The 25,972-nt window shown below is 48.9% G+C and overlaps 3 protein-coding genes across 3 annotated transcripts; 1 reads left to right on the top strand and 2 right to left on the bottom strand.

The window, feature by feature from the left end:
* The first annotated feature begins 6,306 nt into the window (after positions 1-6,306).
* On the top strand, positions 6,307-10,484 carry GADD45GIP1 (GADD45G interacting protein 1). Its single transcript, XM_031947647.1, has 2 exons — positions 6,307-6,731; positions 10,091-10,484. Exons 1-2 carry the CDS (start codon positions 6,379-6,381, stop codon positions 10,473-10,475), a joined length of 738 nt encoding a protein of 245 aa, XP_031803507.1. The 5' UTR covers positions 6,307-6,378; the 3' UTR covers positions 10,476-10,484.
* Positions 10,485-10,588: 104 nt separating this feature from the next.
* RAD23A (RAD23 homolog A, nucleotide excision repair protein) lies at positions 10,589-17,187 on the bottom strand. Its single transcript, XM_031947646.1, has 9 exons — positions 16,912-17,187; positions 15,833-15,994; positions 15,461-15,654; positions 13,889-13,944; positions 13,603-13,730; positions 13,056-13,134; positions 12,842-12,972; positions 12,576-12,740; positions 10,589-12,356 (listed from the first exon to the last, which is right to left on the bottom strand). Exons 1-9 carry the CDS (start codon positions 17,146-17,148, stop codon positions 12,243-12,245), a joined length of 1,266 nt encoding a protein of 421 aa, XP_031803506.1. The 5' UTR covers positions 17,149-17,187; the 3' UTR covers positions 10,589-12,242.
* Positions 17,188-21,497: 4,310 nt separating this feature from the next.
* On the bottom strand, positions 21,498-25,628 carry CALR (calreticulin). Its single transcript, XM_003760668.4, has 9 exons — positions 25,417-25,628; positions 24,295-24,396; positions 23,787-23,990; positions 23,499-23,593; positions 23,196-23,405; positions 22,939-23,052; positions 22,701-22,844; positions 22,528-22,620; positions 21,498-22,385 (listed from the first exon to the last, which is right to left on the bottom strand). Exons 1-9 carry the CDS (start codon positions 25,502-25,504, stop codon positions 22,182-22,184), a joined length of 1,254 nt encoding a protein of 417 aa, XP_003760716.1. The 5' UTR covers positions 25,505-25,628; the 3' UTR covers positions 21,498-22,181.
* Positions 25,629-25,972: the final 344 nt, after the last annotated feature.

Below are 25,972 nucleotides of genomic sequence, written 5' to 3'. Positions count from 1 at the left end.
CTCCCCACCGAGTTCTTTCTTATTCCCAGACCCACTTCTAGGTGTGTGGTCTGAAACTACAGAACATGAGAGGCGTAGGGAGCGTAGGGTATAGTGGAAAGGGCTCTGGCTTTGGGGTCTAAGGTCCTGGGTCCAAATCTGGGTTCTGTCACTTTCTCCTGATAAGACCTTGGGCGAAGCCCAAAGCCAAGACTCTGGCCAGTGGCTGGTAGGTAGTCAGAGGCAGGGATGCTGGTGGAGGGCCCGGTGAGATCCTGGGCTGCTGGGTTTGACCCGCTACCCTCCCCCATTTCACACTCAGGTGAGGATCCCAGAGGCCGTGAGAACACTGTTATCCCGGTGCTCCCAGCCTCCCCATTTCCCCAAACTCCCGGGGCCCTGTTCCCAGCTGTGAGGATAGCAACGGTGAAGGCTGCCCTCTGGTGGCCTCTTTCATCCACAGGGACCATAGCCCGCTCAACCTTCCTACAGTTGATTCCCCTAAATCCTCCCCATATCCTTATCTAGTCATAGAAATCCACTAAAGTTGGAGAGGGCAGACTCCCCCCCAGATGGGAACACCAAGGAACCAGAACCCCCTCCCCAACTGCTTCCAAGGCCTTGGGTACCAAGGAGAAGTGGAGAGCAAAGGAAGGAAAGGCAGGCCTTGTGTAATCAGAACTGCCTCAGCACTGAACCGGTTTCTTCATAAGGTAATGCCCCATTTCTGTAAGGCTTAAGAGCTTAGATGATTTGTACCCCTCAGGGTTTGGGACTCCTGTCCTGGAGGGGCTCAAGAAAAGGGAAGCTTTCTTCCTGCAGAATCCTAGGATAGTGTTGAATCCAACCTCTCACCCTGTTCAGCAATCCCATCTAGTCCAGGGTCATCTAAGCTTTCTCAGAATACCTCTGAGCCTCAGATTCTTTACCTGTAAAATGGGAAGCTGGCTAGAGTAAGGATCTAGAGTCCCTTCCACCTTTAATGAAATAGTGACTGACTAATGATTGATCAATGACAGAGGAACTCACTCTCTTTGGACATATTCCATTTTCAGGTGGCTTGGTTAAAAACCAAAATTTGCCTTTGAATTCTTCCTGTTAGTCCTAGTTCTGTTGTCTTAAATCAAATTTTCTCCCTTTTCGGTGTAGTAAGAGCAATATAATAGGATTGGGGCAGAAAAGTCTAGAAGATGGACACCTCAAGATTACCTCTATGTACTCTATAACCCAGCCGCTGCAACCATTTTATGAAGGAGTGTGGCCTGAGCTACTCGCCTCTGGAAGTTTCTTGCAAGATCCCAGCAGTGCTGCCTACCTGTCCAAGTCTGAATTTGCCTCCCAGTTCATGGTGACCAAGAGGGAAGAATGATTAAACCCCAAAAGGACTTTACTGCCCATCATACCAAGCCCTCCCTTGGCTTCCTGAACCTCTAGGTTGGAGCAGACTTGCTAATTCTTTCCCCTTGAAAGTATAGCCAGTGCTAGAGGCAAGGAGGCCCAGGAACTCTGGAGTTTGGATTCAGCAGGACCCAAGATTTGGGAAGACATCAGATCTAGAAAAAACAATCTGTTTAGAAAGGCCTGGAGAGACTAATATGAGCTGATGCTAAGTGAACTGAGAATTAAGAGAACATTGTACACAAGAAGATTATTCCATGATCAATTCTAATGGACTTGGCTCTCTTCAACAATGAGGTGATTTATTGACCAATTCCAATAGACTTGTGATAGAGAGCCATCTGCATTCAGAGAGAAGACTATGGGAACTGAATGTGGATCACAACATAGTATTTTCACCTTTTGTTGTCATTGTTATTCACTTGGTTTTTTTTTCTTTTATTTTTTCCATTTTGATCTATTTTTTCTTGTGTAGCATGATAAATGTAGAAATATGTTTAAAAGTGTTGCACATGTTTATCCTATATTGGATTATTTGCTGTCTAGGCAAAGGGGGAGGTGGTGAAGGGGATAGAAAATATGAAACACAAGGTTTCGTAAAGGTGAATGTTGAAAATTATCTTTACATGTATTTTGAAAAATAAAAATCTATTATGAAAATAAACCAACAACAAACAGAATCTGAAATGGCTTGAGACAAGGCCTAAGGAGACCAGGATTTCAAGGCTGTGAGCTGTGTGGGAAGGTTGGGAACACACATACACACCCAAGAGTTGAAATCTCAAGCCCAGAGTCCCCAGTAGAGGAAAACAGTTTTTAGTCCTTCCCTGTTTATTCTCCAGCTTAGCTGTGAGATTTGGACACGGGTTCCAAACAGAATGAAAGTCTCCCAGAAAGAGCTCCAAAGTTCATCACTGGCTGCCTCATCTGAATGGCAAATGAAGGGTCAATGGAGCACTGTCTTAATTTTTCCTCTTTTTTTCTGAGGTCCTACTACTAGAATTTTGTCCTATATCACAGGCCATTGAGTCTCTCAACCTTCCCTGACCCTACACCTCCAGAAGTTCCCTTCCTTCATTGTCCCTCCACCCTTCTTCCCTCCATTTCATCTTTCCTCTTCCAAATGTCTTTCCCTCCCTTGGTCCCCCTTTATCCCATCTCCTTCACTTTTGGGGTGGTGGGGTGGGAGGTGGGACAAGGCAATCAGGATTAAATGCCATGCCCAAGGTCACACAGCTAATTAGTGACAAGTGTCTAACTCTAGATTTGAACTCAGGTCCTGGTTGTCCCTCCTCTTTCTTTCCACTAAGTCTTCTTCCCTCTCTCTATTAACTAATTATAATGTGAGTAAATCCCTTTCTTATTCTAGGCCTCATAGTTACCATCCAGAAAATAACTCCCCAAGCTCTAACAATAAAGAAACCTCCCTACTTAAGGGGCAAACGGGGAATCAGAAACCCTACTCCCTCAAAAACAAAGTGTTGTTCCCATTCTAAAGTCCAGAAGCTGGTTTTCCAAGGAACCCCCTGCAGCTTTTGAGTCCCAGAGTCGTCTGCCCTGAAACTTGAGGTGGAGTCCTGAACTTAGTAGGGTTGTTTGATGCTGAGCAAGATGGAAAAATTGAGCTGATAATAGTCATTGTGCTATCTGCCTCAGTGCCTGGAACAGAGGAGGTCTTTACAAACACTTGTGGCCTTGACTCATCAATCAAGAAGTTTGGGGCACTCTGTTAAACACTTGAGATAAAAAGGCAGACAATCAGTACCTATCCTCAAGGGGGTTACAATCTATTGAGACAACTTGTAGACAACTATTTCCCAGAATTAGAAATAATCATTAGAGGATAGAGTTGACTAACAGGGCTAAATAGATCAAGAAATGGTGTCTGAAAATGGAGGCCATGTTTTTGTAGACAAGAGGAGCCAGTAGACAAGATTGGGGGAAGCTAGAGGTGGAAATAGATAGAGCACCACCCCTGGCCTCAGGAGAATTTGAGTTCAAATCCAGCCTCACAGCAGTTAACACTGTGACTTTGGGCAAGTCACTTAACTCCAGTTCCCTCAAGGGAAAAAAAATAAGGAAAGACAAGATTGAAGGTAAGTAAGAAGAAGGAAGGATGGAACTGGGAATATTTCTTCATGTATCTATATGTTTGCCCTAATAAGGAGAAGAATCACCTTTTCAAATGAAACAAATGGAGAGCTATTAGTAGGAGGCACCTAGAGGACAGGAGAGAAAAAGGAAAGAACAGGAGCTCTCAGCAAATGGCCTCTTTTTTTTTTTTTTTTTTTTTTTGCAGTAATAAATGAGGCAAGATTCTTTTTGGGGGGCTGAATTTTTTTTTCATTTTAATAATATTTTATTTTTCAAAATACATGCAATGATAGTTATCAACATTCACTTCTGCAAAACCTCATATTCCAAATTTTTCTCCCTCTCTCCTCCCTTCCTCCCTCCCCAAGGCAGCAAGCAATCTGATATAGGTTAAATATGTGCATTTTTCTAAACATATTTCCATATTTGTCATGCTGCATGGGAAAAAATCAGATCAAAAGGGGAAAAAACACAAGCAAACAACAAAAAACAAAGACCAAAACAACAACAAAAAAAAGAAAATACTATGTTTTGATCCCCATAGTTTTCTCTCACTGCAGATGGCTCTTTCCATCACAAGTCTATTGGAACTGTCTTGAATCACCTCATCGTTGAAAAGAGCCAAGTCCATCATCATACAATGTTGCTGTTGCAATGTACAATGTTTTCTTAGTTCTTATTCACTTCACTTAGCATCAGCTAGCTTATGTAAGTCTGTCCAGGAGAGACTGGAGAGACTCTTTGAAATCAGCCTGCTCATTTCTTACAGAACATTAATATTCCTTTACATTCATATACCAGAATTTTTTCAGCCATTCTCCAATTGATGAGCGTCCGCACAATTTCCAGTTCCTTGCCACTAGAAAAAGGGCTGCTACAAACATTTTTGCACATGTGGGTCATGAAGCAAGATTCTTAAGCATGAGAGTGGGGGGGAAGGGGGAGCCATGGGATATTTGAGAAGGGATGAAAAGAACTTACATGTGAGCTCATTAGGGAGGTGTAAAAAGCCCTGCCATGGTGAGGACCCAGTTGAGGTTATATAACAAATATGTAGTGGACCCAGTCAGCTCAGTTTGGAGATTTTTGCCAGCTTTGTTTAGCAGTTCATTACTAGAAGTGAAGGCAATGGATTGGAGAAAGGGATCCAAGGCTAAGGCTCAACAGGGCAAAATGATATGGTAAGGGGACAAGGGACGTAAGAGAAGAGGATGATATAAAATTAAACTGGTTCACTAAAGCACCAAGATGATGAAGGGAAGAGAGAGTAGCCAATGCAAGAATGATGGCCTGGTAAAGAACCAAGGGGTAATAGGAGGAGGGAGGAGGCAGCCAGGTGAATCAGTGGAGAGAGCACTAGCACTGAAGTCAGCCCTGAGTTCAAATTTGACCTCAGGCATTTATTAGCTGTGTGATCCTGGGCAAGTCACTTAACTCTGCCTTTAAAAAAATTGTAGGGTGGTATTAAAGGTCACAATGTGGAAGAACAGGGTTTGGGGTTTCATGGCAGAATGAAGAGAGGTGGAATGATAATAGATTATAGTAAGGGAATTTCAGCATTCATGCAAGATCAATAGGTCTGATCATCTTTATGTGTAGCTGAGGTGGGATGCAAACTAGGTCACGTGGAATTGTTTGTTCTTCATTCTCAAAAAGGATCATGATATCAGAAAGGTAATGTCATGACTTGCAAGTGAACTGGATTTAAATGAAGGAGGGCTGTGCGAACTCTCTCTTACAGAGTCATTTGGATCCACTGTCAAGATATAGATAAGCATGACTAGAGAGGGGATATAATGAGAGAGCTTGGCCTTTTTTAAACTGAAGTCTTACCTGTGTCTCAGTTTGTCTGAAACAACACCCATTCAATGATTAAGATTAGATCAGAAATGAGGCAATCAAAAGGCCTCTTTTACCTAGTTACCAAAAAAAAAAAAAAAAAAAATCAGTCCAGGAGGGGAAGACCCTCAGGATTTCTGGCCAAAATAGAAATAATTGGTATCTACACTCACTCTGAACAATCAGAACCCAAACAATGACGAAATGAGTCTTGAGCTGATCCTATTATTGGCCAATGAGGACCAGAGTGTTTGGGTTTAAGGCATGATCCTAAGGAAAGAAGGGAGGGAGGGAGGGAGGAAAGACAGGAGCATTGTGCACGATACCAGCAAGATTGTGTGAGGACCAGCTATGACAGACTTTGCTCTTCTCAGCAATACGGTGATAGATCATCCCAATAGACTTGGGATGGAAAATGTCATCACCCCCATCCAGAGGAAGAACTAGGGAGACTAAATGCGAACGAAACATACTATTTTCCTCTTTCTTTTCTTTCGTTCTTGTGGCTTTCCCTTTTGTTCCGGTTGTGCTTTCACAACAACTTATGGAAAGTGTTTACAGTGATTGATTATATAACCTATATCAGACTGCTTGTTATATTTTTTTTTTGGGGGGGGAGACAAGGAGAAAAAATCTGGACCTCAAAATCCTACAAAAATGAATGTTGAAAACTAGCTTTAAAATAATGCTAAAAAAAATACAAAGCTTCATTTATTTCAACACGCATATATTAAATATCTACGCCAGGCTCTGCCCTGGGCATGCTGCTATTTTTTTAAGTGTCTGCCCTCAAGAAGCCTGCACTCTCTAGGAATCACTCGCGCAGGCTTTGGGGATACATCCCGATAAGAAAGGAGCTAGCCAGTCAAGTTTAGGCAACCAGAGGCACCTGGACTTAGAGCCTGAGGCCGAGAAAAGCTATCGGCCGCAGTCGGAGCTTCCAGCCAATCACCAACGACGCGGCACGCTCCGCCCAGCTCCTGCCCCTCCCGGTTGCACACGCTCTGACGCAGGCAGCGCATCAGACACCCCGGAACCGGTCGGCTAGGACCCCGGCCGGCTGCCAAGATGGCGGCGCCCATGTTGCGAGCGTGTGGCGTCCGGACGCTGCGGGCTCCCCCGGGGGCTCCGGCCTCCCGCGCTTACCGGGCCCGACCGCCCCCGCTCCGGCCGCCCAAGCCCTTCACCCCGGACCCGGAGGACCCGATGACCCCGCGCTGGCAGCTGCAGCCCCGCTTCGCCGCTAAGCAGTTCGGGCGGTTCGGGGCCGCGTCCGGGGTGGCCCCGGGCTCGTTGTGGCCCACGGTCCCGCAGCTCCGGGAGATGGAGGCCGAGGAGCGCGAGTGGCAGCCAAGTCTGGGCGCCATGCAGGAGGCGCTGAGGGCCCGCGCCGAGGCCCAGGAGCGAGCGCGCCGGGAGAGGTGGGCGCGCGCACGGGGCTGCGGAGGGAGGGGGACCAGCGCCTTTGGCCCCTAGGCTGTGGTCTGGTTTGTAAAAGGCTGAGGCTAAGTCTGCAGCTGATTTAAAATCTAGCATCCGTAGCGTGGGCCCTTGTGGCACCTTGGCCAAGCCCTTAACTCTTTCTGAACCCCACGATTCCCCATTTAGAGTCGAGAGGGACCTCAGATCATCCGGGGTGTAGTCCTGCCTTCTTACTGTACAGAGGAAAAAACTGAGACGCAAAAGGAGGGAAGGGTGACTTGACCCACCAGCCATATAACTAGTAAATGGCAAAGCAGGATTGGAACCCAGGGCTTCTACTTTTCAATCCAATTTTCCCACCACACTAACCGCTTCACTGTGCGGAAAGGGCATTGGATTCGAGTAGTCTGATCTATCTGATCCAGAGGTGTCAAACGTTAAAGTGCAACTGGGAAATGTTTAACGGAGTACAATACAACCTAAGCGGTATTAACATGCGATTTCCAGGTCAGTATTGGGCCTGTAGGGATCTTGCTTCCTGTTTCTGCTTTGCATCTCTGGATTAGAAGATGCTCATACACCTCTGGTGTGCTACATCTAGAAGCTAAGGGTCCTAAATCATGTCCCTGTGGAAGGATCTGGCTACTACTCCCAAGGGGTCAGTGGGAAGTGCTGAATCAGGATTTTATGAGATTTAGAACTGGAAAGGCCTTGAGAGGGGTCTTCATCTATCTTATTTTTCAGGTGAGAGAACACCCAAAACCCAAGAAAGGGAAAGGACATAAAGTGGTCTAGGGTAGCTGGGTGGTTTAGTGGATAAGAGTGTGGAGGCTGGAATCTTGTTTTGTGGCTCTGGGCAAGTCATTGAACCTTTGCTTCAGTTTATCTGTAAAATGGGGGTGTAAATAACACCTGCCTCCTAGGATTCGACTGAGGTGGTAATTGTAAAGCTCTTAGGCCAATGCCTTGGCACCCTGTAAATGTTAGTTATTAACTAGTTCAACTCCCAGTTTCATCATTGAGCTGCTTTGCAGAATAAGACCGCTTGGACGTTGGGATTTGGAGACAGGAAGTACAGGTTCAGATCACAGATTCTTCATTTGCTAGCCTGTATGATATTAATAGGGCCCCTCCTTTTTTGTCGTTTTTTTGTTTGTCTTAAAGAACAGGTAGGAATGAAAGGGGCCAAGAGAGGGAGAGGGGGCAAGCCTAGGGAACAGAATGACAGCAAAGACAGAGGTGGCAGGGATGGGATTCTGGAGGCAGACTGCTGTGGTTGAGCAGTTGACTTGAGAGGACTTGCAGGGGCAGAAGGGGGCCAGTGAAGGCCAGGACTGTCCTTGGTGAGTATGGGTTAGAGAAATTCTAGCAGTGGAGTGTTCCTTCAAAGCCAGGTCTTCCCTGGGCAGTCTTATTGGTGTCCTCAGTTTTAGCATCTTCTATTATTATTTCCTTGTCTCCCCATTTTCTCTTCCTAGAAGCCTCATTCCCCCCTAGAACCTATAACTTAAGTGATTGGGTTTTGTATCTCCAGTGCTCAGCAGAATGCCTTGCACATAGTAGGCACTAGGTGGCGCAGTGGACAGTGCCCAGTCTAGATTGAAGTTCAAGTCCTAGCTTCAGAGGCTTAACTTATTGTTGTGTGGCCCTGTCCAAATCACTTAACCCCGTTTATTTCCACTTCCTCATCTATAAAATGGACTGAAGAAAGAAATGACAGATTATTTCAAGATTATTGCTTAGAAAACCCCAATTGGGATCACTTAAGAGTTGGGACATCATTATAAACGTTCCTTGTCCCTGTTTCCTTATCTGTAAATTGATAATGAAATAATCACTAATAATTAAAATCCCTTTCAGTTCTGACAGACTATTAAGTGAAACCCAAAGCTGGATGGATCTTGGAGGTTACAGTAGTGGTCCAGACTTTCAGAGTTGAGGACCTACACAGTGGGGCAGAGATATCAGTAGAGAAAGGGGCAGAAGTCCCATGCCCCACACCAAGCCTGGAGCACTGAAGCTAATGGGACCCTCTATCCTACTAGGGAAGTTAGTAAGTGGGGGAGGGTTTAGAGGGAAAGATAACGAGTTGTTTTAGACCCATCTATGGGACATAGTTTGCAATGTTTGAATCAAAGTTTGGAAATGTGAGACTGAAGGTCTGCTGAGAGGTTGCCCCGGAATAGGTAGATTTGAGAATCATCTTTATCTAGGTGATAATTGAGTCCATAAGCTGATGAACTTACCAAGTGAGGTAAAGAGAAGGGAGAAGAGGGCTCTGGACACAGCCTTGTGGAACCCATGGTTGGCAAAACTTGACTTGGAGGAGGAACCAACAAAGAATTCAAATAGGTAGGAGAACCAGGAGAAGAATATCCCAAAACCCCTCAAGGGGGTGATCACCAGTGTCAAGCTGCTAGGTCAGGACAAATGAGTATTAAGAAAAGGCCGTTGGATTTGGTGATTAAAATTATAATTTTGTTGGAATAACGGGTTGGAAGTCCAGGTTAAAAGAAGAAAATGTGGAGGAACTTACAGATGGCATGTCCCAAGAAGTTTGGCCACAAAGGTCAGAAGCGATTTAGGACTGTAGTTAGCAAGGACAGAAGGATCAAGGGAAGCATTTTTGAGGAGAATGGAGGCAGAGATTGAAGATAAGTGAGTGAGGATGACAGAGGGGCAATCTGCTGGAGATGGGATAGGATTGCTTGGGTAAGCTTTGGGCAGGAATAGACCAGCCAAGGACCTCATTTTCTTATCATCCTCTTGGAAGGACAGGCCCAAGGCAAAACCCAGAGAAAACGGAGTAAATTCATTGTCCATTCTTGTTAAATGGTGAGGAGAAAGTTCAGGTGACCCTGGAAAACTGGGCGAAATGGGCCTGGAAGCAGTGAATTGGGAGTCAGAGGGTCTGGGTCCAGATCTACCTTGCCATTTCCATCCAAGATGTTGGGCAATCACTTAATTCCTGGGGGGGGAGGGGAGGGGAGGGCTCAATTTCCGTTCCCTAAAATAGGTGATCACTGTGGGCCCTGCCAGCTCTATGCCTGTGCTTCTTTGTCATGGATGTAGAGCCAGAGTTTGAGTCCTAGTTTTGACATTAGCTGTGACACCCAAGCCTGTTTCCTCAGCCACAAAATAAGGACCATATTCCTTTCATAGCACTCATGTAAGAAGTGATTTCTAAGTCATAAAGGACTAGAGCAAAGGAAGCTATCATTATTAGTAACTGGAGCCTTGGGGGCGGGAGGCGGGCCTAGCCATTCTGAAAAGCAGGGCCAAAGCACAAGAGGAAACAGGCCCAGAACCCTGGAGTAGCTTTGCCAGTCCCCACTCATCCCGCTTCCCTGCCCTCCAGGGAGCAGCTCATCGAGGCCAAAATGGCCCAGATGCCACAAATGATCATGGCCTGGAGGCAGCAACAGCGGGAACGCTGGGAGAAGGTCCAGGCAGAGAAGGCCCGGAGGGCTCGGCTGCAGGCTGAAGCACAGGAGAAGCTGGGCTATGATGTGGACCCAAGAAGCTCTCGCTTCCAGGAGTTGCTACAAGAGCTGGAAAAGCAGGACCGCAAGCGTCTCAAGCAGCAGAAGAAGCAGCAGAAAGAGGCAGCAAGAATGGAGGCCCTGCAAAAGGCTGCAGAGGCCCCCAAGAGCCCTGTAAGCACTGAGCCGGAAGAGCATCGTGACCCAGAGCAGGGAAGCCCAGACAGTGAGCACATTCAAAACTCTTCCAATAAAGCGTAGTGCCCACTAGATTTGTCTTTGCAGACTTCTCTTCCTCTGCTCCAAGAGCTGGATATAGCCCACCTAGTATGGATTTGAAGGAACACTTTTGGGAGTCATTTTGAATCTGTGTCTTGAACAAGTCCCTTCCTCTCTGAGATCATTTCTTCACCTGTAAAATGAGGGGTTGAAGTCCCTGCCAGCTCCAAGCCTTAGACCCACTGTAGGTAGAAAGGACTTGGTCCCTGCTAGTGCCTGGGGAATCCCCAGGTCCCATCCCACCCCACCCCCAGGTTCTCAGCTGCTGGCTCCCTGCCCACACAGGGGGCTTTCAGCTTTGCCAACCACTGGGGGAAGGGGCAGGGGGAGACGATGGGGAAATAATGGAGGAGCAGATGGTGGAGGGGGAGAAGGCTTCTGTTTACCAACATTAATCTCCGGTAATTAGCCAATTACCAAGGGGGAAAGTAGCCAAAACAGACAGCAGTATGTGTGTTGGAGGGAGGGCTTCACCCATCCAGTATTTCTAACTTTGGGGGGGAGGGGGGGTGGGAGGCTCCCTCCAGGGCCAGAGCATCACAGGGTTTGGCTCTGCAAAACTCACCAAGGCAGCTGACGGTGAGGAGGGCCAAGCCCTGAGCAGCTGGGGCAAACGAAGGACCCGGTTACCCATCCCCAAGAACAAGGGTTTCTATTTTTCCTATTTCCCCATGGCTTAGGAACCTGTCTGCATAGCCCTCATCCCTTCTGTAGCCATATCTCTTAGTGAATAGGGCCTGGCCCCTCCCAGGACAGAACACAGGCACTAAACCAGCTGCCCCTAGCTCATTTCTAAAACTTTATTCACTTCAAAACCTTTATCAGAGACACATTTCTGGGGGGAGGGCAGGGTAAAGAAGACAAGAGGGAAGGAGTCAGGACACCCTGGCTCTGGGGTTAGTCTCTGCCCAGATATTCTCTCTAGTGAACACCCTACCCAGAGCTCCTGCCCTCCAACCCTCTTATAATGCTGCTCTTTGAACAGCCAAACAAGAGGCTACAGAAAGAGGCAGGGGTGCTTAACGCCCTCAAGTTGTCTACTTAGTTTATGCTTTAACCCCAACACCCCCTCCTCTCCCTCCCCAACACTCAAACTGGTGATAATGCAATTAGTCCTAGCTATCCTTCATCTGACTTTCCTCAAAAAAAGCCAGATGGAAGAATTTGGACAGTTTCATTCCAAGGGAAGATCAGGTTCTTCCCACCCCCAGCCCTACCCCAAGTCAGAAAGGGGGCAGAAGGGGTGGAGCTGGGCCACCTCAGACTCCTCCTTGGAGAGGATGGGGACATCAGCAGTTTCAGGGGGAGGGAGGGAAGAGAGACCTGCTTGCTAGGAGCTGGGGCCAAGGCTCCATCTGTCTCAGCAGCAAGCTGGGCCACAGGCCAGGAGGGGCCCATCTGTCTCCAAATCCCCTGGCCAGGCCGCCAGCTCCAGCGAGCTTGATCTCTCTCACACACATACACACACACTCTCACACACATGCACACGTGCACACTCAGAAATGGGGGAGGAGGGATGCTGGGTCAAGGAGGACAGCCTTATTACAGCTGTGTGGCCCCGACTTCCCTGGGGGAGGGGAGCTAAAAGGGCACTCGGGTTGTCTTTTTGTGTTTTCTTTTTTTCCCACTTAAATAAACATGAATATATATATATAGATATATATATTTGTTTTCTTCTATAAAACTTTTTTGCCGGCAGTGGGGGGATAAGGGTGGGGTGAGCTCAGTTTCCCTCCCTCTCTCCCTGCATCACTCGTCATCAAAGTTCTGACTCAGGAGAAAATTCGCTGCCAGGTTCTCATTCTTCTCACAAGCGAAGTAGGCCTGGATTACCAAGCTCTCGGGAAACCCCAGGGCCTTCAACTGCAGGAGATGGACCAAAACACGAGGGTAAGGGGTAGAGGTCACAGGGTTCCCAGCAGTTACCAGAAGCCCAGAGAAGCAACACTGACTTGCCCTAGTCACCCAGGGAGGAATCAAACATGGAATTGAACCTGGGTCTTCTTTAGAGATGTCATCCCTGTTGCAAGCAGCCAGCTCTCCTGCCCCACTTCCCACCTCCCACCATTGCCGGTCCCTTACCCTCTCTATGGCTTCTTTTTCCTGTGGCGTGACCTGGATGTAGTTCATCTGAGGGGATTCCTCACCAATGGCCCCAACCTCCCCCTCTACATCCGACATGTCTGCCAGCTCCCCCGTGGGTTCATTCAACATCTGGATGAACTGTTCCTGGTGCCTGCTGATTTGCTGGGGACCACAACAGAATAAGCCAGGTCACTGATGGGATCACCCCCTTGCCCTCAACGGCAGTCAGGAAACCCAGCCCAATCCCAAAAGCCTGTGCCCACCTGCAGTAACTGGGGGTTCTCCTGGCCTAGCTGCTGCAGCAGGGCTGGCAACAAGGCTGGGTTCTGCTGAATCACTTGTCGCATGTTCTGGAACTGAGGCTGGTCACGGAGGAATTCCAGGGGGTTCTCGCCTATCAAGGCAGATATGGGAAGGAACCCCCTTTATACTCAGGCAAAAAGGCTTCTCCTGCCTGACCAGCTACCCACTACTTACCTCCTTCTGGGGCGGGCTGCTCAGGGGCTTGGCTCTCTTGCACAGGGCCACTCTCAGGCTCTGGACTCCCTGGGATCCCCTGCAGGGCCAAAGGGGGGAATAAGATGCCTGTCCTACCCCACGAGCACAAGTTGGGCCCCCTTTCCCATGTACCCAATCTTCCACCAGATAGGGAGCAGAGAAAAAGGATTATGTACATAACAGAAGGTAGCAAGGAGTGACCCAAGACAACATTAATAATGATCACAAAAAACTCTATCTTTTTTTTTTTTTGGAGGGGAGGGGAAAAGGGAAACCCAGGAAAGGTCTATTAATCACAAAATTGGATCCAAAAGAACCTTAGAAATTCTTCAAGCCAAAAAAGGAAAAAACAAGCATGAAGGTTACATAGGCAAGCAAAGATCGGCTAAGAAGAATCCAACCCAGGGCCTCTTTCTACAAGCCAAGCTGTCTATTTTTCCTTCAAAGTCAAGTTGAACTTCTACCTCCTCCATTCCCAGGGAAGATTAGGGGAGAAGCCCAGGGAGAGGCCTGAGAGCCAGCTCACCGTCAGCAAGTACTCCACAGCCCGATGGGGGTTGTTGTAACTGGCCCTCAGGGCAGCTACCACCCGCTCCCGCTCATAGCCCATGGACATGATTTCTGTCAGCATCGTCTCATACTCAGAACCTGTCACTGAAGGAAGAAACAGAAACGAAGGCTCTGGAGGGACTGGGGTCACTTCCAGCCCCCTTCCCTCAACCAGAAACCTTTCCTCCTTTTACCCATCCCCTGCCCCAAGACCCTCATTTTGGTACACAACCAAAAACATGGCCCACCACCCAGCCACCCACCTAGTGTAGAGGCTGCGTCATCCTCCTGCCCGCTGCTCCCTGAAGAGGGAAGAGAGCTGTAGAGTTGACAGAAACATTTTTATCAATGACTTGGATGAAACCACTGAAAGCAAACTTGTCAAATTTGTGGAAGATGCCAAGTTGGGAGAGTGAGCTAAAATGCTGGATAATAAGTCAGAATCCAAAAAGAGCTTGGCTAGAAGCAAGGACCCAAATTGAATAAGGTCAAATTTAATAGGGAGTGATGTTAAATTATATACTTGGGTTCAAAAATTCAGCTGATTAGACAGCACAATCCCATGGTGATAATCTGGGAATTTTCACAGACGACAAACACAATACAATTCTATGTATGATAAAACAGTGAACAAAGGAGAGACAGAACAAGCCAAGGCTGCCATGAGAGTCAAATGCTGTACAAAGCAAGGGAAGGCCAAAGTTCTGCTCTATTCTGCTGTGATCAAGCCACATGAGGGGCACCATCTTCAGTTCTGGGCACTACAAGTGAGCAGGATGCTAAGAGGATGGGAGAGTAGGGCCCAGGAGGATCAGCTGAAGGAACTGAGAAAGTTTATGGAGTAAAAAAGAGAAAATATGAAGCTACAGGAGAGCAATTTAGTATCTGAAGGGCTATTGCATAGATGACTACTTCTGCTTGATCTAAGGACAGAAATAAAAGCAATGGAAAGTTGCTAAGAAGCAAATCAAGGCTTAATACAAGAAAAATTTCCTAACAAAGAGAGCTGTCTCAGAGTAGCATGAGGCTACCTTGGCAGGTAGTGAGCTCCCCTCCCTAGGAATCTCCAGTAGAAGCCCAATGACCATAATGTTGTTAGAAAAGATTCTTGATTAGGAACAGACTGGACTCAGTTGGCCTCTGAGGTCCCGTTCCAACCTTTAGATTCTGTGCCCTCATTTGGGCTCCTCATAGTGCTACTCCCCTCCCTATTGCCTTGAATCTCTTGCTAGGGCCCTGGGTCTCTCAGAGAGGAATGGGAGCAAACTCATACGTGAGACTTGGATCAGATTGGTTCTGCTGGGCTCCAAAGGGTAAAATTTGGACCACAAAATCATTTAATTCAAGCTGGAGAGAGCTTTGGAAACCATCTAGCCAATCCTCTCATTTTACTGATGAGGAAACTGAGCCCTAGGGAACATTTAAGTAACGTGTGCCAAGTTCACAACACAGTGTCAGCCATGAAACCATATCCAGAGCCAATGCCCCGGGAGTACTGTACAGAACACTGAGTGGAATGGGTCAAGTAGAAGACAAGCAGATCTTAACTCAGTTTAAGGAAAAACATCTAAAAACTTAAGAGATGTTCAAGAACAAAACAAGCCTCAGAAATCAGTCCCCTATGACAGAAGTCTTGAAGCAGAGACTAGATGACAAGTAATCAGCAATGACACAGAAGGAATAAGGCTTTTAACCCCTTTAGGCCTATTTATCCAAACAAATGAAGGAACTGGAACTGATGCTCTCTAAGGTCTCTTTCTAGAACAGAGATCCTGGGAAAGCATGAGGAGCTCAGAACCCAGGAGGCCCCCAGCCCCACCGTGGGAAGCCCTTACCCAGACCCAGCCTCGGGAGGCGTCCCAGCAGCTGGCTCCTCTGCAGGCTTCTGCTCCTCACTGGGGGCTGGCGGGGGTAGAGGCATGGCAACAATGGCGGGAGCTGGTGGGGTGGGTGTGGAGGGCTCCAGGGTGTTGGCAGCAGCAGGGGCAGAGGGCTCCGAAGGTGCCGAAGTGGCAAGCCCAGCTTTGGCCTGGAAGAGCCAAAGAGAAGATTATGTCAGAGCCTGGCTTTTATCATCCCCACCATAGCTGGGGGCCAGACCCCACCCAGGCCAGACCTAATCTATCTAGGACACAGTTGGTGACTCTGGGTAGTTGGAGTGTCATCTAGTCTGCTTCCCACTACTCCAAGGTCCTGCCTGGCCTTACCTTGGTCACCATGACGACCACAAAGTTTTTCTCATCAATCTTATAGTCTCGGATTGGGACATCGTCACTCAGGATCTTTCCTGCATAGATAAGCTTCTGTCCAGACACAGGGAAGGCATCCCGGCCCTTCTCTGCCTCAATCTTCTCCTTGAGCACCTTCACCTGAGGAGGAAAGCATAGAATTTAGGTCAGGAAAGACCCTTAGGAAAAGATTTCTCCTTTTACAGAAAGGGAAACTGAGGCCCAGAGGGACAGGCCCAGGTTACACAGTGAGAGTACAAAGGGCCTGAGCCCCTTGGGGCCCGGGGCGGAAAGGAAACAAGGGTCCAGACCGGAGAAGAACAGCTTGGCAGGCCCCTTTTTTCTGGGCTTTGGTTTCCTCCTCTTTCCTATCAGCAGAGGATTTAGAGATCAGAGGATTTAGCAAGGACCTTAGAGTCCATTTAGTCCAGCAGGGTCCGGACAAGGAGGGATAATCCCTTGCCTGCCTCAGCCCAAAGTCCCCCTCCAACTGAAGCTGGTGCCCAGGCCATGCGGAGCTCCCCGGGGCAGGCTTGCCCCGGCCGGACCTCCCTGACTGAGGGGACGCTCGGGCCCCCATTAGCCGGGGTGCTGTCCGAGCGGGGGACGCCGCGGCTGCTCTCCAAGTGTGAACTACTGCTGTCGTCATCACCACCACCCTGGCCTCGCACTGCTGGGGCCTCCCCGGGCCGGCCCGCGGCTCTGCCAGCAGGCTTCCCCGGCCCACAAAGCGGCTTTGGGGGCGGCCTGCCAGCCCCACAGGCCCAGAAAGACTGGCAGACAGGGGCCGCCGGAGGAGGGCACAGAAGGGAGAGTGTGGGGCGGGAATGATGCGGGGAGAGGGGATTGGGGTCAGGGGCCAGGAGAGGAAAGCGGACCAGGATGGATTAGAGGTGAGGGGAAAGAAAGGGGAGAGAGAGCGGGGTTGGGGGGGGGGGGGGGGAATGGGAAAGAGGGGGAGGGGTGGGCAGGGGCTGCATCTGGCCCGTCCCGCGGGGAGAAGGGCGAAGGCGATCGGACTTGTGCTGTCCCGTCCCGGCCTCCGTCCCCGGCCTCACCGTCTCCCCCGGCTCCATGCGGATCTTAAACGTTTGTTGCTGCAGCGTCTTCAAGGTGACGGTGACGGCCATGGCTGGGGCCGGGCGGGCGGCGGCGGCTGCAGCTTCCGTCCGTCCGGTCCGTCCCTCACTCCGTCCGACGCGGCGGCCCGGGGACAGTAGACACACGGGAACATGCAACTCACGCCGCCGCCATCTTAGCGCCCTGAGCCACGCCGGGAACTGCTTCCCGGTCATGCGCGCCTCGTGACGAGACGGAGAAGGGAGAGGCGCGAGCGCAGCGACCCCAATCACGTGACAGGGGACGATGAACGGAAAAAAAAAAGAACTTTCTCTGCCGGTCATGCGTACTCAAGAACCACCTTGCAGCTATTTCAATGGCAGCACACCTTCCCCCTTCCCCCTTCCCCCTCCCTCCCTCTTCCCCCCCCCCGTCTCTTTCCCCCTCCTTCACCCACCGTTCTCCCTTGGAGCTTGCGCACTAGAGGCTTCTCGTGTGTTGACGTCATTGTTTTGGGGTGTCGTCATGGTGTCACAAAATAGCCCCAGGAGATCATAGTGAAATAAATTGAGCTGCAAGTAAAGTCCCTTGCAGCTCTAAATCCAAGTCCAACTCTTTTTACAGATGAGGACACTGAGGCCCAGAGTTGTTTCAGTGACTTGGCCAAGGTCACACGTATAGCAAATAGAAGGACAGGTACTCAAAGCCGGTGCTGTCACCTTTCAGCCTCATTCATAAGAGGTTGGGGGGGGGGGGGGGGGGGGGGTGAGTGGAGCCAGGATGTCTTCCGGTTCCCAATCTCCCTTCTTCCCTATCCCCTCCATCAAGTTCTTTTTTTCCCCAGCAAAGCCTATATATATACCCTAAGCTTTCAAGAAAATTCCAGTTCTTTCAGGAAAAAACCCTTTCTTGGATTTCCCCTCTACTTTGCACTGCCCTTGAACGAATGAATAAATGAATGATAAAATGTTTATCAATTACTTATTCTGCAAAGCGCCGGAGATAAAACAGAAAATGAAGATTTTCACTGCTCTGAGTTAGCATCCTACCAGAGAAACAACTCACATGGGACATTTACTATCATTTCCATCATCGTTGAACCATTTGGGAGTGCCCAGCACTTTGGTGGCAAGAAGCTTCACCCCTCGGTCTCCAGTGGCTTCAAACAGTGGCCAGTTCAGATCTCCACAAGATCTCCCTAGCTGATGGCTACGGGGCCTGAGCTGTCAAGCTTGGCTTCAGGCCATGCTACTTCCTAAGCTCCTTCCCACCTCTGTGATGCCTCTCAATTTTTGTCTATCCAGGACCTAGTTCAGCATATTGTAAATATTAGTCACTTCATGTTGGTTGAATTCCATTGACAGTCTTAAATATTAATGGAGGGAAGGGGAGAGAAATGTCTCCAACTAGTGGAACTTCTAAGATCAGGGGTACCACCTCCAAAAAAGGCCTTTCTTGTTTCTTCCCAATTGTTAGTTCTCTCTAGGGATTTCTCCTATTTACTTATCCAGGTATGTGCTAGTAAATTTTTAACAGGATATTCTGGGGGGAAAAACAGTGTAACACTTTTAAGTGTAATTTGTGTTAACATTTTCTTCATTTTTTTAAAGTTTAGAATAGTGATCTCATACTCAAGATAAATGATGGTCACTGAACTATGTAAGAATCCCTGCAGATTGCGTGATGACTTAGAAAAACATATTATCTATGTTTTGTTGTAATTATTTTATTTTACTAAGTATGTCCCAATTACATGTTACCCTGGCTCAGGCTGCACTCAGGAGGAGTGTTGTAGGCTGCAAGTTATGTGTTTGATACTTCTGGTCTAGAGTATAATTTACAAAATAATAAATGTTTGCCAATTTTCATGGCATAAATGCACACACTGAAAATTGAATAATCAGCTTGATTTGCTCAATAGGTGCAGTACATCCCTGCTTACAAATGAACATGTGTACTCAATAGAATGTAAGCTTTCTGACAGTTTCTGGCATCTAAAACAGTACATTGTCTTTGTTGAAGAACTGTTTTGGTCACATCCTACTCTTTGTGATGCTGTTTGGGATTTTCTTGGCAAAAATACTGCAGTAGTTGGCTATTTTTCTGCAGCTTATGTTACAGATGAGAAAACAGGCGTACAGGATTAAGTGACTTGCCCAGGGTCATACAGGTAGTGTCTGAGGCCAGAACTGAAATCAGGAAGAGTCTTCCTAACTTAAGGCCAGACATTTCATCCCACTGTGCCACCTTGTAGGTCTTAACATATTTGTCAAATCTCAATCTAGTTCATCTCTTTTTCATCCACCAGCTTGCTAAATTCAACGAGTAAATATCTTAATTAACAACACTTTGTTAAACACAAGTTATTTTGTTAATAATTGGCAGTATATTAAGCACTAAGGATACAAATACAGTCCTGCTAGATTGTAGTAAGTGGAGATATAGGGGATTTGTGGCCAGGGAGGGACACTTTGTTTTAGAAAGTATAGGAATGATGAGGCCCTAGGGGAATAGTATCCTAGAGGCCGCCAATTATCATCACTCATATTTTCAAACACCATATTCCCAACTTTAGGATGGATACAATGTAGTTACACGATAGTGCTATTGTAGCAAAAAGGGTAATGATTATAGAGTTAGAGGACTTGAATGTTTCTTCTGTAGGGCCACTGGGTGGACAGTGATGACCCTTCTCATCTCTGGGACAATTTGGTCATCTACAAAGAAGACTGGGAGTGGGACCAAAGGACTTTAAATGCATTACAAGAATGGAAAGCAGCTCTGAGGTCACCTCCTGTATCTCTGATCAGGGATCCCTATAAAAAGCTGCTCAAAGGGCCCAGCGAAACCCACCCAATCACCCATTTTAGACAATTCTTATTCGTCAGGAAATAACATCCATCCAGTGATTTTAGTTCTGGGCCCAAGGGCCAAGCTCAAGTCCTCTTCTAATTCTTCAGCAGCTTCTTTAAGGTAACATATGCCCCACCCATCTCCTCATCCAGGCTAATAAACAGCTTTAGTTCTTCCCCCAGTCTTTGTATTGTGGCAGATCCCTCCCCTGGATGAAGTCTGGCTTGCCTCCTTTTCCACAATGTCCCACCTCTTCAGGCAGCCAGGTGGCAGTGGATACAGAGCGGGGCCTGGAGTCAAGACCCAAGTTCAAATCTCATCTCAGGTTCTGTCTAGCAAGTCACTTAACCTGTTTGTATCTGTTACCTCTTCTACAAAATGAGGAGCACCACCTACCTTCCAGGGTTGTGAGGATCGAATGAGATCATTGTGAAGCACTTAGCATAGTGCTTGGAACATAGTAAACACTATATAAATGTTAGCTTTGGAGAGATTGTCTGCCACGTCATATCCTTGGTCTCCCCTCCTCTCTGGTACTTGCATTCTGCATAGCTCAGGACCCAATAGTTCCCTCCAACCCAATCCCAGAACCGAATTCTATCAACCCCTCTATTTGAAAATGGCCACACCCTCCCTAAGACCCTCATGCAGGAACCCAGCCTAGGTACAGCTCCACTTTCATTTCCTCCATTTGAGCAACTTAAAAGCTTACCATGCACAAAGCAATCTATGCTGGACCTTGACCATATAAACAGTTACTATGAGGAGCTCTCAAATTAGCCTTAACCCCTTATTTCTTGAACATGACACAAACTTTACAAAAAAAAAAAAAAAAAAAAAATTTTTTTTCACAACAGCCCTTTCCATAACAAAAGATTTCAAATAAAGTAAGGATTAGAGTATGATGCTACATACTGCAGTATATGGACTTAATGGACTATTTTTGCAGATGATTCCGATTCCGTGGGAAACTTGTATATGGTAATGCATAGCACAGAGCTAGAATTTACATGCTGACAATAAAGAAAAATAAATGGGAGATTTAAAACATTTTTATCAATGAAATGACCAGTGATAACTGTAGAAAACTTGGAAACAGGCCTCCCTTGGCAGAGTAGTCAGACTGTGGTACAGAACAAATACATATTTTCATACATTGCTTTGGTGTGATTTTCCTCGACTATGTTACTAGGAAAAGTCGAAGAGTTTTGTTTTAGGAAGTGGTGACTAGTGATTCTGATGCTCTCATTTCATATATCAATAAAAAATAAGTTATCTAGACATTTGCAAAGGAACCCAGTGTTATTACCAAATTAAATCTTACACTTATGAACACTAATTAAACTTTCAGTACCTTCTGTTTTACATATTAAAAGTTATATTTGTTAAGCTTATAGTAGGCAAGTTTTGTTAAGAAGTCCTCCCAAAAAGTTTTCCTTCATAACCTAGGCTTCAGGCTCCAGGAGGGAAGCCCTGGACAAGATCTTTTCAATGTTCAGAACTCGGAGACCTACCACACAGATGGTAAAATTAACAGACCAGAGAGAACAAAATTGTTCCATCTTCTCTGGGTAGAGCAGCCCCCAGACAGAGCAGAACAAATCTAGGAATCTCTGTGTTCCTCTCCATCAGCTCCCATCCCTTCCCTTCCACCAGAGCTGGGCAGCAACTCAGAGAACTAAGAAACTTACCTACTGCTTTTCCCCCACCCCCAAGAAATTAAAACACATGAGGGAGACACAAAACTTAATTTAATAGAAATTTCTTTTTTTGTTGTTCTTACATTCTCAATGTGACCAAGCAAGAACTGACACCCCCTCCCTACCTCCCCACCAACAGGGGCTCTGCCCCCACCCCTGCCCTCAGCCCTGGCAGAGGGGAAAAAGGGAGCAAAGAGTTTGGCTTAGGCGCTATTGGCCAAACCCTAGCCCCCCTCAGTGCTATGGGATACCTAAGGGCAGGGCCAGGCTGACAGACCTCTCCCCTTCTCTCTGGCTCCTGAGGATGGGGAAGAAAAAAAAAACCAAAAACGGTGGAGCCGGGACTTGAGGCAAATTGGGGAAAGGAGGCAGCTTAGGATCAGAAGTCTCTATCCCTGGGCTGTCAACAGGGAGGCTGAGCATCCATATAGAGTGACGCCCCGGATCCCCATGCCCCCGGGCCCATGGCTAAAGGGTGCCCCACACTACCTGCTCTCCCCAAGAAGCTGATAGGGACAGAGGGACCTGAGGGAGAGTGAAGACAGACACCAGTTTAAAAAACAACAAAAACAAACAAAACACCCAACCCCAAACAAACAACCCCACCCATTGGAAACAGTTCTCCAGTCTCATAGAGACATTAGTTGGCTCCAGGCCTGGCCCCCCGGGGTGCTCCCAGCCTCAGTCCTGGCCCTGGCCAGGTAGGCAGCAGCCCCCTACAGCTCATCTTTGGGCTGGGCACCATCCTCATCATCCTCTTCCTCCTTCTCCTCATCCTCCTCATCTTCTTTGTCATCATCATCTCTGTCCTCGTCATCCTTCTCTCCTGCCTCCTCTTCCTCCTTCAGTTTTTTCTCCTCCTCTTCCTCACGCTGTCGCTCTGCCTCGTCCTGCTGCTCCTTCATCTTCTTCTCGGCCTCCTGCCAAACGCACACACCTCAGACCCTGCTCTCCACCTCCCATCCTCATCCCAATCCCTTTGACCCCAAGACTTCCATGCGGTCTGAAAGCAGTGCTAGGGTTAGTTAGCCCCCCCCACTCCTGAAGGGGCAGCTAGTTTACCTTTGTGGCTCCCCAGGTCTCTTCACCAAACTCTTCTGCATATGACTCATCATTGGTGACGAGGAAGTTATCAAAGATGGTACCGGACTTCACCTATAAACAGAGAAGGGTCACTCTCCCTTCAGCACTGGCGGGCACCAAGCAGCACCCCCGATCAGTGACACTCCACTCACCTGCCACAGGTCCAGACCCAGCACGCCAAAGCTATCATATGCATAAAGGTTGGGGTCAGGGGTGTACTCAGGGTTGTCGATCTCAGGATGCAACCACTTGCCTTTGTAGTCAGGATTGTCGATCTGCCGGGGCTTCCATTCTCCCTAAGAGGAGTGGGGAAAATGGGAAAGGTTAGCTCCAGGCTGCCATTGCTCTCACTGCCCAGCCCCATCAGACAAGAAAGCCTCCCAGCCTCACCTTGTACTCTGGGTTCTGGATCACAGGTGGTTCCCATTCCCCATCCATCTCTTCATCCCAATCCTCAGGTTTCTGAGCATCTGGGTCAGGAATGTGTTCAGGTTTCTCCCAGTCCTTGCAGTCAATAAGTACATACCATTAGGCCCTAGAAACCCTTTTTTCTCACAGTTAGGGGAAGGGGCAAGAAGGGAATGGACAGAGATGATGGCCAGCAGACAGGCATTAGCCAGGAGAGTTCCCAAACACAAACAGCCTACCTCTGGCTTTGTGTCTGTGGGGTCATCAATCTTGGCTCGCTCATCCCAGTCCTCAGGCTTCTTGGCCTCAGGATCCTTGATTTTCTTGGGAGGTAGGAAGTCCCAGTCATCTTCCATGTTACCCGATTCCACTTGAACATTGTCTATCTTCACTTCGTATGTGTTGTCTGGCCGTACAATCAGGGTGTATAAGTGGGTGAATTCATCATCCTAGGCAAAGTAGGAGGACAATAAATTATGAAAGGACAAGGTCTCACAGGGCCCAGCCCATTCCCTCTGCCTCCCCGTTGTCAGGTAACCAACCTTGCAGCGAATGTCCTTGTTAATCAGCATGTTCTTGCCTTTGTAGTTAAAGATAACGTGCACCTTCTTGGTCCCTGGGCCACAGATGTCAGGGCCTGAAGAAGAGCCAAGGGGGAAACTGAGCAGAGAATCCAGACTCCCCTCTCCCACTTAGCCAGAATGAAGGGAAAGAGCCTGGGGCCAAGTCACACTTTCCCTCCCCAATCCTCCACTTCCTATTTTTAAGAAGACCAACGACAGCTTCTCTTTCAGACCATCAAAGGTGGGAATGGGCCTATGGATCCTTACCAAACATGATGTTGTATTCTGAGTCTCCATGCATGCTGGCCTGGTCTAGGTTGGCAGGGAACAGCTTCACATAACCACCTCCACAGTCAATGTTCTGCTCATGTTTCACAGTGAACTGCACCACCAGCGTCTGGCCCTTGTTGCTGAAGGGCTCCATGCGCGAAGACAAGGCATAGAATCGAGCATCCTGACTTGTCTGAAGTCCTACAGGCATGGTGAAAAAGTTGCCCACAGTGTAAGGAAGGGGTCCCCCGTCCCACTGCTCCCCTCTCTCCTTCCAAAACCCAGACAGCAGCCAGTCATCCTAGGTCTTCTGTCCCAGGCCCAATCCCCTTGGATGGGCACAGCCTCACTGTAATCCGGAGTAACTTTCACAGTTGGTAGGGACCTTAAAGAGATCTAAACCTAAGCTTCTCACTTTATAGATGAGGAAATTGAGACCTATGTTAAAAAGCAATAACTTCTCCCATAGTACACTACCAGAACGAGCAGAACTGCAGCCCCTTACCTTTGTCCTTCTCTTCATCACCAAAGAACTTCCCAGAGGACAGCTTAAACTTGCCGTAGTCATTCTTGTGCTTAGATTCCACCCAACGATCCTCCCAAGCATCTGAGGAGATAAGTAAGTTAGTGTCCTCATGTTCCCCAACACTGGGCAAATGGAACATGTGAGATGTGTGACCATCTTCCTGTCCACCCCAACTTAGCCTCCCACAAGAAGCTTCAGAGAGCAGAGCCTTCCCAAGGGACCCCACCACTTCAGCTGCTAAGGAGCAGCCCCTCCAACAATCCTCTCCAGCTACACGGCCCCCAAAATGTCAGAAAGGGAAAGCACCTTCTACGTGCCAATTGGCCTAACCTCCTTCATTTGCTGAATGGGCAAAGTAAATCAAAGAAGAGTTTGCACAAGGTCAACAAAGCCGGGAGGCAGATTCCAGGTTAACATGCCCCTTTGGCCCCCTTCTGGCCCCTCCGAGATCTGGGATCTGCCCGGCGCCTCTCTATGCACGTCCACAAAGGCATGCTTTAACTCCCGGGGAACCAACCTCGCCCTCCTCTCCCTCCACAGACAGAAGGGTTCTAAGCCTCATGCTCCGGGGTCTCTGCCCTGCGGCCCCTCTCATTTCCGCCTCCCTTCCCCCCACCCCCAGCCCAAGCAGCAAGCTCAGGCCAGGCTTGGGAAAGCGTGGAGGAAGAGAGGAAGCCCGTGGCCAGCGGCAGGTGGCTGCAGACCAGGGAGGGATGGCCCGGGGGACCTCATGTTGGGCACCTTCGGGGCTAATGGAGGAAGATGGGCCCCCGGGGAGGGCCGCAGCCACCACACCGGAGAGGGGCGGGGATGCAGCGCCGTCCCATGGGGAGCCGACTCCGGTGGCGCTAAGCGTCTCCAACACTCCTGCGATGACAAGAGTGGTCCGGGCGCGACCCTCTCCATTCCCCTCCCCCCCTCCGTGTCAGCGGCCGCTGCGGGTGCGCGCGGCCCCTTCAACGTCCCTCCACCTCGACGGGAGGCACCCTAGCCAGGAAAGCCGCTGGGCCGGGCTGGGCCGGGCCGTGCGGGCGAGGCGCTCGGGAGGGTCGGGGCGTCCGGGACGGGGCGGGGCCGCAGGCCCGGGCGCCCCTCATTTACCTCCGTCGAGGAACTGCTCCTTGAAATAGATCACGGGCCCCGCGGCCTCGGCCAGGCCTAGTAGGCCCAGCAGCAAGAGAGGCAGCATGACAGGAAGGGTCAGGTAGGGGCGGCGGGGATCGGTCCGGACACAGGATCCGCAGAAGAGAGCAGGACTCCGGCTCTGCAGTAGGGACAGCGGCCGCCGACCACCGACCGCCTTTATAGCCGGCCCCCCTCAAACCAACGCCGCCCGGCCCGAGGGCCCGCCCCCTGAGCCCGCCCATTGGCCCCAAGACCTGCAAGGCCCCTCCCGATTGGCCCCAAGCCGGCGCAGCACTTTAGGCTGCGCCTCGGAACGCTGGGTTCCCAGATGGCTGCTTTCTATTGGCTGTAGCCACGAGCCAATGAGGAACGACCACGCGTTGTGGGGGACGCCCACAGCTCCTCTTGAAGGGGGAGGGAAGCTCACGGACTCGATTCGAGTCACGTGATGAGGTGGCCAGGCCCACCCCCCTCCAGTGCCCCCCAAATCTCCCCTTTTCAGTTTACCCTCCCTTTTTACTTACCGGTTTCT

The sequence above is a fragment of the Sarcophilus harrisii genome, chromosome 1 (assembly GCF_902635505.1).
Source record: "Sarcophilus harrisii chromosome 1, mSarHar1.11, whole genome shotgun sequence".
Classification (NCBI taxonomy): Eukaryota; Metazoa; Chordata; class Mammalia; order Dasyuromorphia; family Dasyuridae; genus Sarcophilus; species Sarcophilus harrisii.
This window is presented reverse-complemented; position numbering and strand designations above follow the sequence as displayed.

Bases quoted from the DNA above. Each gene is read 5' to 3' on its own strand.
- CALR (XM_003760668.4), bottom strand. From the start codon at position 25,504: ATGCTGCCTCTCTTGCTGCTGGGCCTACTAGGCCTGGCCGAGGCCGCG. The intron at 24,397-25,416 runs GTAAATGAGGGG...TTATCTCCTCAG, and splicing joins GGAGCAGTTCCTCGACGGAG to ATGCTTGGGAGGATCGTTGG. The intron at 22,845-22,938 runs GTGAGGCTGGGA...CACTCCTCTTAG, and splicing joins TCCAGAACCCAGAGTACAAG to GGAGAATGGAAGCCCCGGCA.
- RAD23A (XM_031947646.1), bottom strand. From the start codon at position 17,148: ATGACCGGGAAGCAGTTCCCGGCGTGGCTCAGGGCGCTAAGATGGCGG. The intron at 12,973-13,055 runs GTAAGTAGTGGG...CTGCCTTGATAG, and splicing joins GCAGCCCGCCCCAGAAGGAG to GCGAGAACCCCCTGGAATTC. The intron at 12,741-12,841 runs GTGGGCACAGGC...TGTGGTCCCCAG, and splicing joins AGAACCCCCAGTTACTGCAG to CAAATCAGCAGGCACCAGGA.
- GADD45GIP1 (XM_031947647.1), top strand. From the start codon at position 6,379: ATGGCGGCGCCCATGTTGCGAGCGTGTGGCGTCCGGACGCTGCGGGCT. The intron at 6,732-10,090 runs GTGGGCGCGCGC...CCTGCCCTCCAG, and splicing joins GAGCGAGCGCGCCGGGAGAG to GGAGCAGCTCATCGAGGCCA.